At 42.7% G+C, this 15,704-nt stretch overlaps 1 protein-coding gene across 1 annotated transcript in view; it reads right to left on the bottom strand.

Annotated features, from left to right (window-relative positions):
• Positions 1–2,966: 2,966 nt before the first annotated feature.
• Positions 2,967–15,704, bottom strand: part of BCAM (basal cell adhesion molecule (Lutheran blood group)) — a 95,924-nt gene continuing 83,186 nt past the window's right edge. Inside the window, exons 15-16 of the mRNA XM_088450975.1 lie at positions 3,691–3,799; positions 2,967–3,606 (exon numbers count right to left, since the gene is read on the bottom strand). Of these exons, the coding sequence (XP_088307101.1) occupies positions 3,601–3,606; positions 3,691–3,799 (115 nt within the window). The 3' untranslated portion in view covers positions 2,967–3,600. The remainder of the gene's footprint in view (positions 3,607–3,690; positions 3,800–15,704) is intronic.

Genomic DNA, 15,704 nt, shown 5'->3' with positions numbered 1-15,704 from the left:
CGCTCGCATCCTACGTCATGTCCGCTATTTATTAGATTAATCGAGTACATCGACCAGCGTATGAACTGCTCGCTATTCTTGTGGTTGGTTTTTGCTACCACAATCTTGCGAGCAGTTCTGACTATAAAATAACCCAGTGACGTGGTCAATGACGCTGCTGTATTAATTATGCACACCCATAAAACGCCCGTTTTGACCTTTAAGCACGCCTGCATTCGGATCTCCACTCCCCGTTTTCAAGCACCTTCCCCTGTTACCACCGACATACACCTCCTCCTGTCACTCAAAATAGCAGGCATTCGCTATTTAGCGAACAAACGATTTTCGGCCGCACTGACTGGTCGTACGCATGCGCAGTTGTGCAAACATCGCTCGGAACGAACGAGCAGCCGCTTACGAGCGGCTCTGAATCAGGCCCTATGTTATGTTGCCTTTAGTTCACTGGTCGGTGATGGTTATCAGTATTGTCTTGTGATGTACTTTGTTTAAATAAACACATGCAACAGAGGAGCGGATTCAGACCCGGAAGAAGTGTTCGCTCATAGCTGGCTGATGTTCGTATTCTGCGCATGCGTATGCATCGCAATGCGCGAACCAGTGCAAAAGTTCAAGATGTGTTCGCTCGCCGAGCATAGACAGGCCAGCAGAGTGAGTGACAGGAGAAGCCGTTTGTGGGTGGTAACAGGGGCTGGCCAATGGAACGGGAGTGGAGTTGCGAACGCAGGTGTGCTTAAGCGTCTCAACGCCATTTCAAAGGCGTGCATAATTAAAAAGAAGCATCATTGTACATGTCGCCTGGCTGTTTTTTCCCTCAAGTGATCGCAGTGCTTGAGGTAGGGTATAGTCAACCTCAAGTGCTGCGTTCGCTTGCGATGGTACCCGATACTTGCCCACTAATGCATGTCATCTCCAGGAAGTGTATGCATCTATAGACAGGCTGGTGGGCGCCTTCATACACATAGTGATTGCACGCCAAGACATAGTGGGCGTGCTTATGCCTTGCCGTGCGATCGCCTGCCGTGCCGTCACTTAGCCAAATTTGCATACGCTGGGAGCAAAAGAACGCATCTAGCGAGCGAGTCTGAATGAGATCCAGAGTTCAGTTATATTGTGTTGGATTCCCCACCGTTCTAATATTTTATTTTCTTATGGGCACCAAACATTGTGCAAATCAGGTGCATGTTCAGATTTTAACGCTTCCTACAAGTACTTTCACATAAATAAAGAACAATACCAGGAGACAGATGCCTCCTGTGCATCCATATGAATGAGGCAGCCAGCAAGACAATCTTAATGTCTAATCTGTATTTAATACAGCAGAAACATTATGGTGTCTGATTCCTATTGCGAAAACCACCTTTTTTCATCTGCACAGACTATATATTTAAATAGAATGTTGGCCCATCATGGATTACCAGGCCACCTTCATTACTTATTATAGCAGAGGTTTACAAACGTGGTCCTCAAGGCACCCTAACAGTCCAGGTTTTAGAGATGTCCATGGTGGAGCACAGGTGGTTGAATCGAATTGACTAAGGTACTACTAATTAAATCACCTGTGGTCAAGCATGGATATCCTTAAAACCTGAACTGTTAGGGTGCCTTGAGGAATGAGTTTGGGAACTTCTGGCTTATAGCATGGATCCTCTAAGTTTTTGAACTGCTGAAGAGATGTGGCACCAATAGATGCGGAGACCAATATTTTAGAATCCACTGTATATCTGTTGCCTGGGATGTTTACGACCCTCAGGTTTTCCGATCAGGTCATGTTTTGAGGATTTCTGTTTGTGGAAACAAGTGGGACAATTACTGACCCAGCAAGATATATTAACTTGGTGGTGGTACTTGAGGACTGGAGTTTGCAACCACTGGTCTACATCTTCAATTCCTCCATTCCATTCAGTGGCCACCTGTATACTGTGGATAAGGGAGGTCCTCCATGTATATTACACACCAAAGGATGAAGGTGATCTCTTAGAATGGCTTTCTACTGTATGAATTTGCATTTACTGTACTGTATATAGCCTGCATGTATGTTAGAATGTTTGTACCTAGAAAAGTTTAAACATTCATTCATTTTCACCTTCTCTAATTCTTATCCAACCTCTCATATGTAGGTTGTTTAGCCAGAATAATTAACAACCAGCTTTGTACAAATTTGAACTTGGCAATCAGCCTGAAAGAACAGGAACCCCAGTACAATAGTCCACTCAAACATACAGATCACACTCATTGGCCGATCAGATTTTCATTCTAATTTCAGAATGATATTTTTAAATCCACAAACCAAAATCGGCCAACTAGATACTGGTGAGTTTCTCTTTCTCATGCCTTATAGACTGAACTCTATGTCGCATTTCAGAAAATCTGTGTTATGCCGGGTACACACTAGGCAAGTGGTAGCCAACCCTGGTCCTCAAGAGCTACCAACGGTGCATGTTTTGCAGGTCTCCTCACAGAATCACAAGTGATATAATTAGCTCCACCTGTGGATCTTTTCAAATGTGTTAGTTAGTAATTAATACACCTGTGCACCAGCCAGGTGGTCTGGAAAACGTGAACAGTTGGTAGCTCACGAGGACCGAGGTTGGCTACCCCTGCACTATACCATATGCTGTCCGATCCTGATCGGACAACATATCAGGCACATCGTCTTGTGTGTACCCTCAATGTCACTGATGATGAGCACCCCCACGCATCGTCAACGACATCACATGCAGGTCCAAAGGGCGACATGGTTAGTGATGTGCAGCATGGCCCTCGCTAACGATGTCGCCCATCGGCAATTGTGTATGCACTTGCCAATGCCAGCACCGGCCGGGTGCCGTCGCTACACAGGTCAGTACACACTAGACATCGTATTGTGTATATCGGCCTTTAGACCCACAGTATACAATATGAGAAGAATTATATGTGGCTCTTGTAAATTGGGCAAGGTAGAAAGTAATGATAACAGACAGAGATAGTAGGGGTCTGACCAGTGTAATGACCATAGAGAAATTCATTATATACATACAGGCCGGACAGTAGCAGGCCAACACCAGTGTAACAGTTTAAGAACTGCTGCCCCAAGGCATGCTGGGAGAGCGGCTTCAAAACAGCAGGAGTGTGGAAATCATTTACATACATTTGGAGAAATACAAAAAAAAGTCAGGTAAAAAATAAAACACATAAGCACAAAAAAAAAAAAAAAAACACACAAAAACTCCAACAAATTAGGGTAACTGATGGTGGTCTGTGGTGGGTAATGCAGCAATAAAAAGAAAAAACACCACTTAAGGCAACTCCTGGTTGTGGGTATATCCAACAACAGACCTTAGTATGGTAACTTTAACGTGTCCATATCATAAAAAAAAAAAAAAAAAGGTTCAATCCCAAAGCAGAATAATGGATCTCCGAACATCTTATTGGGCTTCCATGGGATCTCTGGGCGTAATCTCTATATATTGAGTCCTTGCATTATTTCTTCTCTTGCAACTCTGATTCAAGTGCAAGAAGTCATGAACATGTTTAATCCACAGGTTGGAGAGGTCAGCTGACTTCCAGGTCAAGCAAAGATGGCGTTGTCCATAAAACAGGAGAGCCCTGCGTCTGTGCTTGTTAACACTGTGGAAACAGAGAAAGATGGAGTTTTAGAATTAAAGGCGACGGTGTATTGTGAACAGAAAGCGTCAATGGATGAACTCTGACCTCTGCAGCTGGGCCGCCTCCCCCATGAGATCCCAACAGCCCGCGCTGGTCATTTCGTTTCTCTGATTTTAACTCGACAGCAAGCTCAGCTGAAGCAGGATCCTGAGATCTGTAATTAAAGACATACGGATAAAAATAGTAAGAGAGGGTCATTAAAAAACTAGGCACGTAGTAGAGTCAGTGTGATTGTCATTAGTACAGGAAACCGGAGAGTAACGCTGATCACATAAACTTAAGGAGACCTAAGCTGCACTGTGTAATAAAGCCTACTTGCTTTTCGTTTGTCTAGGTCACTTGATAGCTGCTATCGGGACTCAGTAAGTCTCCTTAGATTATCCAACATCAATTTAGTGTCAGTGATCTCACAATGCAATAAAATATGCGATTCGTGAGTCCCAAATAGTCAACAATTGATTAAGCTAAAAATGTAATCTTGTTTTTACAATAGAGAAGATCATTTCACTAAACCAGGATATTGTAAACCTTATTTAACTCAATGTCAAAAGAGGTAAAAGCAAGACTTAAGCTAAGTACACACTATGCAATAATATCAGAGGTGATGTAGTTATGAGACCGGCGGCCGCATGTCTAAATCCGACGGGGAAGCCCGACAAGGGACTTAAGATAGGCGTCGAAATACCGACGCCTATCATAATTCCGACGCCGAAATCCATAAGGATGCCAGCCTGAATGAGGGGGAGGGTTAGGTTTAGGTAGTATAGCGGGGTTAGCGTTAGATGTCGGGGGGGGGGAGGTCAGGCACCCCTAAGGGGGAGGGTAGGGTTAGGCATCACTGGGGGGAGTTAGGCACTAAGGGAGGAGGGTTAGGTTTAGGCACGAAGAGGGGAAACTTAGGTTTAGGCACCAACAGGGGGGGTTAGGCTACAAAAAGCTAGGGTTTGGGGGAGGGTAAGTATACTTCGTCATGCTGCTGTCGGTACTTTTACAGGAAGTATCCTGACAGCTGGCATCACATGCCTATTGGCGTATTGTTGTTTACGTGTCTGGCCTGCATTAGCATTCCCCTTCACCGACGCGCATTTCGCCGAATGGCTTGTTCACGGAGGAGACAGCTGCTCCTTTTGCAGCTGTCTCCTCCGTGAACAAGCCATTCGGCGAAACGCGTCGGCAGGACAGGTGTCTGTGTTTGCGCAGCACTAGACACTCCAATTACCAGTTTGTACCCTTGATCTTTTATCTTTATATGCAATTTGTAGCATACCTATCTGGCTAATACCATTCAACATTACACTTGTTATATGGGCTTACATGGATCTCACCAACTATCTACAACAGCACCTGTTGCTGGCTATTAACCCCATGTTCACAGGTGTACCAATTCAAAGCTCAGGGATTACACTGCTTTGGACTTGATACCAATCCATATTACTAATATATCTATATGCAATTTATAGGTGTATATTTGCAGAGATATTGTATAGGCTTAACAATATATGTTTATATTTGGATCTGCCTTACTGTTTTGTTAACTCCTGTGTTTAACATTCATGAATAATTTAAGTTAGCCATTCTATGGTATTGTTCCAGGCTATTCTATTATCAGATTTGTCTCTACACAGACAGCATATATGGATAGCTGCATGTTCAGAGAACCAGCATGATGACACTCTAAAATTTGTGTTTATTATTTATTAACAACTAAGAGGACACATATTCATCTTCTTTTATATAGACAGTTGAATGTTCAGGGAGTTCAACTTACTGGTCTATTAGAACTGATGTTTGCTGCACAAATTGTATGTCCTAGAAATAAGTCAAGAGGACACTTGTATTTTTCATTATGAATTATGTTGGAATTTACTGATCAGCACTCATACGGTACCATGTCTTTTAAGTGTGTCACTACACAGCTCTAATTGTTATTGATACATAATACTTTTCTGTATTTATTTGTATCCTCTTTATTAACTGATGACTATCTCAATTAGAGTAACTCTCTCATTGGGGGTCCAATGCTTTCTGTAAGACCCCCAACAGCAGAAGCGAAATTTTGAGAAACGTTGCGGTTACACTGTTGTTTCTAAGGGCCAAACTGTTCTCAAGTGATCTCTCACTCCTTATCGATGGCCTAAGGCCAAGTAGGGAGAAGAAGAATCAAGAGTAACAGTGTCTTTACCCTGACCATCCTGTTATTTCATTTCAATGAAGGCATTATATGTACAAACTGGCACTTTTTCTAATTTTGCCACAGAGGCTATATATGTGAATTATTTTCATTTTTATTTCGCCACTAACGTACTGTCTGAAATATGGTTTTGAGGGCACACACTGTGATAATAATTTTTTTTCTTTAACCAGGGAGTATTGATACCTTATACTTGATTTCCAGCTAGGAATATTTAATATTTATTTTCTAGTCCATGTGCTAATGACCTTGAATCAGGTTAGATACAGGAGAGACATTTACAGCAATTTTATTATGTGTAATCATCTGCTGCTATCTCCTCCTCTGGGATAATCTTTAGATTAATGTGTGTTGCTTTATTGTGTTTATTTCCACTCACTTTATATATATAACATTATCATAATTTTTGGTACAAAGTTTATGTATATTTCTTTATGCATTTTGCCCTAGATGTATGAGTATTGTTGTATTTATGTGATCCCATATTGACACGTAGGGTGGCGTTATAGGAGATGATTGTATCCAGGACTCCGTACTCTCGTCCCTAATATCTACACCTTTGTGTTTCTAAGTTTTTTCATATTTTGTCTTTTCATATTTTTTCAACCATTTTAAGTGTGATATTAATTATGTTTCATTTGTACAATTTTTTGATATGTTACATGTAAGCTGCCAGCACAATCTATTTTACTTGAATGGTTCTTTAATAGAAGTTATGTATTAATTAGTTTACATTTTCAAAGAGTGCTCACAATACAGAGTTTTTCCTCTCTGGTTTGTTTCGTCTACTTATTCAACTCTAGTGAGCACCACCACTACCTTAGTGCATTTCTTTTCTGGTTTGAGACACTTATGGACAGGAATAGTGGTTATAAATATCTCAATATATTTCTACTAGTCAGTGCGACGATACCCCGTTGCCCTTTTCCCTTACAGCTTTGCGCCACAACAAACCTGCCAAGAAAGGGCCACCCACCAAAACTCACAGACCGGGCAAGGAGGGCATTGATCAGAGAGGCAGCACAGAGAACAAAGGTAACCCTGAAGGAGCTGCAGAGTTCCACAGCAGAGACTGGTGTATCGGTGCATGTGACCACAATAAGCCGTACACTCCATAGAGCTGGGCTTTATGGAAGAGTGGCCAGAAAAAAGCCATTACTTAGTGATAAAAATAAGAAGACACGATTTGAGTTTGCCAAAAGGCATGTGGGCGACTCCCCAAATGTATGGAGGAAGGTGCTCTGGTCAGATGAGACTAAAATTTTACTTTTCGGCCACCAAGGAAAACACTATGTCTGGCGCAAACCCAACACATCCTATCACCCCAAGAACACCATCCCCACAGTGAAACATGGTGGTGGCAGCATCATGCTGTGGGATGTTTTTCAGCAGCAGGGACTGGGAAACTGATTCGAGTCGAGGGAAAGATGGATGGTGCTAAATACAGGGATATTCTTGAGCAAAACCTGTTTCAGTCGGCCTGTGATTTGAGACTATGACGGAGGTTCACCTTCCAGCAGGACAATGACCCGAAGCATACTGCTAAAGCAACACTCAAGTGTTTTAAGGGGAAACATTTAAATGTGTTGGAATGGCCTAGTCAAAGCCCAGATCTGAATCCAATTGAGAATCTGTTGTCAGACTTGAAGATTGCTCTTCACAAGCGGAAACCATCCAACATGAAGGAGCTGGAGCAGTTTTGCCTTGAGGAATGAGCAAAAATCCCAGGGGCAAGATGTAGCAAGCTCATAGAGACTTATCCAAAGTGACTTGCAGCTGTAATTGCCGCAAAAGGTGGCTCAACAAAGTACTGACTTTAGGGGGGTGAATATTTATGCAAGCTTAAGTTTTCTGTTATGTTGTCCTAAATGTTGTTTGATTGCCAACATAAGAAAACCCACAACTTCAAAGTTGTAGGCATGTTTCGTGAATGAAATGATGCACACCTTCAAATAATCCATTTTAATTCCAGGTTGTGAGGCAACAAAACATAAAAAATGCAAAGGGGGTGAATACTTTTGCAAGACACTGTATTTGCAGATTGTTCTTAGGAAGCATGGCTTAAAGATCTCCCAAATACTCTTCATTACTAACAAAACTACTTCAACCGCAAATATAAATAAAAGTGCTAAACACCATTAACAGAAAGAAGCTACCTATGGAATACATACGAATTACGTTCAAATCCCTACAGCGGCAGGCCGACACGGCTGAAAATCCCGATCTTCCCCAGGTAAGTATCAACTAACCTAACCCCCTAACCCTCCTTAGGGGTGCCTAACCCTAACCTCCCCCCCCAGTGTCTAACCCTAATCCCCCCTCTAAGTGCCTAAACCTAACCCCCCTTCCCTGCCGCCTAAACCTAAGTCCCCCGGGGGGGTGCCTAACCCTTAGTCCCCCACGGGGGTGTCTAACCTGCCCTCCCCATAGCCTAACCCTAACCTCCCGGGGGGATGCCTAACCCTAAGTCCCCCCCTGGGAGCCCTAAAGCTAACCCTCCTCCCCCCCCGGCGGCTGTCCGCAGCGGCGCCCGGCATCACTTCGATCGGGATGCCGGGCGCCGGTAAAATGACAGGTGTCTAGAATTAGACGCCTGTCATTTAACCCTCGCCGGGATAAAGCAGTCAGGAAGCCGGCTGTCGGGCTTACGTCCGCCGGCTTCCCGATTGCATACCGCTACTTACAATGGAAACGTACAGGGTGACATCTGGAAAGTAGCTTTGACTACACATACATTCAGTTTAAAGAAGCACTGACCGCAAAATTTACCTTAGGGATGGACATCGGAAGCACGTCATCGAATGGTGGACGGGCTTCCGACATATATGGAAGTACCATCACAATGGTTCATGCGGCCGGGACAGGTTTTTCAGCAGCTATATTCAGCTGTACATGGTAAGAGCATTGCATCTACACCATTCCATGGCAGCTAACATTGGAAAACCACTATCAAATGGAAAAAAACACCACTTTAGCAGGTGACCTGGCCCAAGTGGTAAGGATGCCGGAAGCAGCACTGTGGGTTAATGCTTGTGCTGGGATGCCATTTGAAACGGTCTAATGGCTGACGGGCACCATGCAAACGTATATATTAATAAAAAATGTTTTATATTATGTGATGTGCCACAATTACCACAAGCAGTTTTGCCGTCATGTGGGTTAACCCCCGAGAAATGGAGGGTGAGGATTTAGGACATCAGCATGAAACCCACCACCTACTGTGGAGCTGGGCAATACTAGCTTCCGGTGCCCCAGCACTGAAACAGTTAAAGTCCTGCTGCTTGGACTAGGGCAGGGTTGAAATCCCAGTGTAAATTGAATGTATTTTACTAGTGTTATGCCGCAGTGACCTTGTCCAACACTTGGAGGGGGTCATGGTTAACTCTGGGATGTCATTCCCGGGGCTGTGTAGTAAAAGACGTGTGATAAATGATGTCGTTTGTACTATGAGTGACATGTTGCTGGTGTCAGCGAAGGGCAGCGTCCCAGAAACGGGTGGGTCGGCACCGTTTTCTGGGCGTGCGAAAGGTCTTGGATGCAGTTTCACTGGTCCGGCAGCGTGAGTTTGCCGGATATCCTGAGGTTATCCAGTTGTCCTCTGTTCACACAGTTGATCCTTTGCTGCGTCTTCTGATGCAGCAGAGGATCACAGAAGTGGGCAGAAGGCTTTTATTTACACAAGCGCAGCCTCTGCGTACATCTCTGAATCAGGCCCACTGTGTGTGTGTGTTTGACTCATTTATGGTAATGTGTAGCTCAGCAGCCAGGAGTAGAGCCGTCTTAACAGCATTGTAGGCCCTGAGCAAAGCAATACACTTATAAAATAAACCTTTAGATTTATTGGTACTTTCAATAAGATCAATGTTGAAACATAAAAAACTAGGGATGTGCAGGCTCGGATAGGTTCGAGTTTGCACGTGGAGTTCGGATTTTTCCCTCCAAAAAAACGGAACTCAGAACGAGGCAAAACGTCATCTTACATGGACGAACATCATCATTCCTGGACAAAAGACCAGGAATGATGATGTTCGTCCATGTAAGATGACGTTTTGCCTCGTTCTGAGTTCCGTTTTTTTGGAGGGAAAAATCCGAACTCCACGTGCAAACTCGAACCTATCCGAGCCTGCAACATCCCTATAAAAAACATGTAAAGCGAGAATAACGGACTCTACGTCCTTCTTCTCTTCTCCAGCTCGCACGCAGTTCCTAATTTGCACTGCAGCTGTGTTAAAGTATGAGGGGGGCCCTGAGAGAGGGCTCTGTGGTTGCAGACTCGGAGACAGGTAGAGAATGATACCTGGCCGCTCTGATGGAAGGTAATTCACAATCACAGCGGCAGAGCGGCCGGGGTGCATCTTTCTCTTTCTGCCTCTTAGCCAGCTTCACTATGCACGGCGCAAGGGGCCGTGGCTGCCCAGGGCCCCACGATTCTAGGGACCTTCCAGCAGGGGCAGGTGGGCCAGGGGGCATCTACATGTAGGACCCTAGTGTTGGCATTGAGTTACCTTCCCCATGACGCATTGGCAGGAGTTAGTAACAGGCGGTTACTGACAGTGTGAGGGAGTCCCTAGGAGGGGGCGTAGAAAGCCCTCTAAGGTTGCTTAAGGACAAGTAACCTCCTCTACATATAACACATCTGTGATCGCCTGGTGGAGCGAGGTCATTTGGTCACAACCACCATCACAAAAAAAGTTAATAATTGTAAACCATCGACTATCTATGTCCATCCCTAATTTAATTTTCTTATATTAACAATGAAGGTAAAATACATTGTTCAAGGAGTTAAGACATTGCTTGATCACGGCACTTTGCATTAACCAATATACACTACTATGTATTTCTGCAAAACAAGTCTGACAAGCCGTCTATCACTCTCTGCCTGTGCAGTAATAGAAGCAGATCTGCTTACAACACAATTATAACAATACATTTGTTTCATAAATATTACTCAGCTCAGTATTACATTGCCTTAAGTTTATTAATGTCAAGTAGTGGCTTTACTTGCCCTTTAATGACCGAATGTTGGACGACAGCACAAAAAGATTCCGAGTTTCCTGAAAGGATGTTTTAAAAAAAACCAAACAAACATTATTTGACACGACTGATGCCTTTGAGGAAGCAGAGGACTAACGAGATTGGGGAATCGCTTTTTACAGAGTGAAACAAAAGGAAATTAGTCATCTCCTGGACTCTTTTATGGAGCGAACTATGAAATGAACTTATTCTTAAAATAATGAATTTGGCATATATAAGGGAAATCTTCCATGCAGATTTGTTTATGTCCAATGTCCTTGGATACCACAGCAGATAAGCACTTGGTGCAGGATTAAATACAATTATATTTATACAGATCTCTTCCATCGAATGGCAGTGGAATTAAACAAGTCTGCCTAGAATACAAAGCAGGAGTTCCTCTAAAGGTGCATACACACGGTCAGATTTGTCAGATGAACGATTTGATGAGCGATTTGACCAACGATTTGAACTATGAATGATTTTTTACTGCATTAAAATGAATGGAATCGTCCAAATCTGACTGCAAACACATCAGATATCGTTATCTGATAAGCGGGAACGCGCATCGTTCATCTGACAAACATGTCAGATATGTCAGATTTTCCTTCAGATATGAACGATTTTTTAAAATCGTTATTGTTCAGATCTGAAGAAAAATCTGACCGTGTGTATGCACCATTATACTTAAAAAAAAATAAATTAAAAAATTGTCTGTTAGTACATGTGTGATTTAGCCCCAGAAACAGAACGTTGATGTTGATTGATTTTAATTGGTCTCCTGTAAAGATACAAATGCACGTAATGCAAAACACAGACCTCAGCATATTCATTGTCATATCTAAAAATGTACTCTAATGGTGCATACACACGATCAGATTTTTCCTTCAGATATGAACGATAACGATTTAAAAATCGTTCAGTCGTTCATATCTGAAGGAAAATCGTTCATATCTGACATGCCTGAACGATGGACGATCAACGATGCGCGTTCCCGTTTGTCAGATAACGATATCTGACATCTGATGGGTTTGCAGTCAGACTTGGACGATTCCATTAATTTAAATGCAGTCAAAAATCGTTCAATCGTTCAAATCGTTCAAAACTTTGGTAAAATCGTTCAATCGTTCAGTCGTTCATCTGACAAATCTGACAAGTCTGACCGTGTGTACGCTCCATTAGAAACCAATCAGCTTCTCTCTATCATGTATGTAGTACATTATAAAATACTATTTATTCACTGATTGGTTGCTATGGGTAACGTCTCTACTTTTAAGGTGCCCACAGACATAGCGTTATGCTCACAATTAGCTGATGTGTACGATTTCCCTTGAAACTCTCCCCGGCAGCTCTACAAATGATCTGTACATGATTTGCATTCGATTTTGGTGTCCAATCTTCATACGGGTGTAGTAGGTATTACCACTGGAAGCATGACCGGCGGTTCAAATCCCGACAGCGGCTGCCCGACATGGGTGAAAATCCCGTTCGTCCCTAAGGTTAGTATCGCTAACCTAATTCCCCCCTAACCCTCCCTTAGGGGTGCCTAACCCCCCCCCAAGTGCCTAACCCTAATCCTCCATCTATGTGCCTAAACCTAACCCCCCCCTTTCCCGCTGCCTAAACCTAGGTCCCTCGGGGGGGGGGGGGGCCTAAACCTAACCCTCCCAGGGGGTGCCTAACCCTAAGTCCCCCCGGTAGCCCTAAACCTAACCCTACCCCCCCACGGCTGTCCGTTTGGTATGCCGGGCGTTGGTCTTCCAGTGACTGGTTAATGACAGGCGTCGAGTTTTCACTGGAAGTCGGCGGTCGGCATTTAGACCCGTCGGCTTCCAGACTACATCCCCTTCATATGATCTCTCCTGCATCCAGACAATATTTTACACGATCTGTCATTCCAATGTGTCGGAATCGGCCATATCGGGTAAAATATCGCTGTGTGTGGGCAGCTTTAAGAAGGTTTGATACAACTCCCCTTTATTCATTCATTTTCCAGAACGGTTTCAATATTTACTTTTCTTTGTGTATCAGTCCTCTTTTTTGCTAGGTCATTTATAAAAGGCAAAACAGCGGCCTGAAATGCAAATGATGTGTAGAGACATCACGTTCCTATTCTTACACCAATGCAGACAGCTCCATGGAGTTAGAAAACACAAGATTGCCATTATTAGCGGGGAAGTACAAACAGGTATGGTGGATTGGGGTGGATTGGGGTGTTCAGAACTTGTGCAAATTGTATTAAGTGGAAATGGGATTCTAGTTTTTCATATGCCCGGACACGTCAATTCTAGCCATGTAAAGATAACGTTGGAATGTGGCATAGTAACTCATGTAATAAAGGCTGAATATCTCCTCCCTCACATGGTTAGTTTACAATATAAATGAGGTTTAAATAAGAAGAATATTGTGGTGGTCTTATGCAGATCTATGGCTGTACCTGCAATCCCATAAAACTAGGCAGTGGGCGTTTTTCCGCGGGCAGTTCCAGAATGCAGTCGGGTATGGGTGCGTTTTTTTTTCAGTTGGCAAATTAACTCCATTATATGTTTCAACTAGTGGCAGCCTACTACTATGACAAAAACAGACAATGACACAAATCCTTACTTTTAATTAAAATGTAGATATATGTATAATAAGTTTATGTAATCCATATTCCCCTAAATTATAATAAGATAATTACAAAGTTACCAGCACTTTTCTGCTAGGCTCTGTCGGGAAAATATTTAAGTTCTTTACTACTTGAGAGTTGGATATTTCATCTAGAAACATAGAATTTGACGACAGATAAGAACCACTTGGCCCATCTAGTCTACCCCATTTTTAAACATATTGTTACCTCAACCCTTATTGATCCTTACTTCTTCTGGAGGATATCCTTATGTCTATCCCATGCATGTTTAAATTGCTCTACTGTCTTAGCCTCTACCACCTATGATGGGAGGCTATTCCACTTGTCCACTACCCTTTCTGTGAAGTAGTGTTTCCTCAAATTTCCCCAGAACCTACCTCCCTCCATTTTCAGAACATGTTCTCTTGTTCTAATACTTCTCTTTCTTTGAAGAATGTCTCCGTCCTTTACCTTGTTAAAACCCTTTATATATTTGAATGTTTCTATCATGTCCCCCCTTTCCCTTCTCTACTCCAAACTATACATATTAAGATCTTTTAGTCTTTCCTGGTACGTTTTGTGGTGTAGACCTTGCACCATTTTAATTGCCCTTCTTTGTACAGTCTCTAATGTATTAATATCCTTCTGGAGATATGGCCTCCAGAACTGAACACAGTATTGGAGATGAGGATGTACCAATGACCACCTATACAGTGGTAATTAACACTTCTTTCTTTCTGCTACTGATTCCTTTCCCTATGCAACCAAGCATCTGACTTGCCTTCCTCATTGCTTTGTTACAATGCTTACCTGCCATTTTTGGCATTAAACTGTAGTTGCCACGTTCTTGACCATTCCTCTAGTCTACCTATATCATCAATCATTTGTTTTACCCCTCCTGGTGTGTCTACCCTGTTGCATACCTTTGTGTCATCTGCAAAAACCCATACTTTTCCTTTCAATATCATTTGCAATGTCACAAATAAAGATATTAAAAAGCACTGGTCCAAATACAGAACCCTGAGGTACTCCACTGGTAACATTTCCTTCTTGAGACTGCACTCCGTTTACTACAACTCTGTTTCCTATCCTGCAGCCATGATCTTGCTTCAAGACACTTAGGGGGCAATTCAATGAAAAGCTATGGCTGCAAAGTGCCAGCAAAATGGTTGAAAATCTTACACCCTGTGGTCACTATTATCACACATTGGCACACAGACAGTCACAACTTCTGAAAGTTTTTTTTTCTTACTTTTTTTACAATGTTGCTGCACCTGAAAAATATCTTATTAATAAGGGGAAACAAATTTACAAAAGGGACTCCCGCACCTAAAATTGCCTTTGATAAAGATGTAAGAAGCACAAGTTAACATTTTTTTTTTAGTTCCTGCTGGAAAAGAGATCAGCCAAAAATAATTCTCTAAGGATTGCAATATTTTTAGCGATTTATTATTATACAAGAGACATCTTGAGTTTGAACTTGACCAGAGTCACATAAAGACTGGAGAAATACGTGTGAGGGATTTAATGTAATTTTCCTCAGGCATTCTAACAATTAAAATTGGGATACATGGGAAATGGTGTCCCAGAGATCCTAGCGTGGGAGTAATTAGCAACGCTCAGTATAGGGAAAGGCTATATTATGACATGTACTGAATTACTGAAAATCAGTCATGATCATCCCAGTCCACCACGTTACACCTCCACATACCTGTCTTAGATCATTTACACCTCCACATACCTGGCTCACATCATTTACTCCTCCACATACCTGTCCCTCATCATTTACACCTCCACATACCTGTCCCTCATCATTTCCACCTACGTATACCTGTCCTAGATAATTTTCACCTCCACATACATGTCCCATATAATTTACACCTCCATATACCTGTCCTACATCATTTATACCTCCACATACCTGTCCCACATCATTTACACCTCCACATACCTGTCCTACATCATTTACACCTCCACATACCTGTCCCACATCATTTACTCCTCCGTATACCTGTCCTACATCATTTACACCTCCACATACCTGTCCCACATCATTTACACCTCCGTATACCTGTCCTACATCATTTACACCTCCACATACCTGTCCTACATCATTTACACCACCACATACTGTACCTGTCCCACATCATTTACACCTCTACATACCTGTCCCGCATCATTTACACCTCCACATAATGTACCTGTCCCACATCATTTACACCTCCAGATACCTATCCCACTTCATTT

Source organism: Taudactylus pleione, unplaced genomic scaffold, assembly GCF_031769625.1.
Source record: "Taudactylus pleione unplaced genomic scaffold, aTauple2 ptg000535l, whole genome shotgun sequence".
NCBI lineage: Eukaryota > Metazoa > Chordata > Amphibia > Anura > Myobatrachidae > Taudactylus > Taudactylus pleione.
This window is presented reverse-complemented; position numbering and strand designations above follow the sequence as displayed.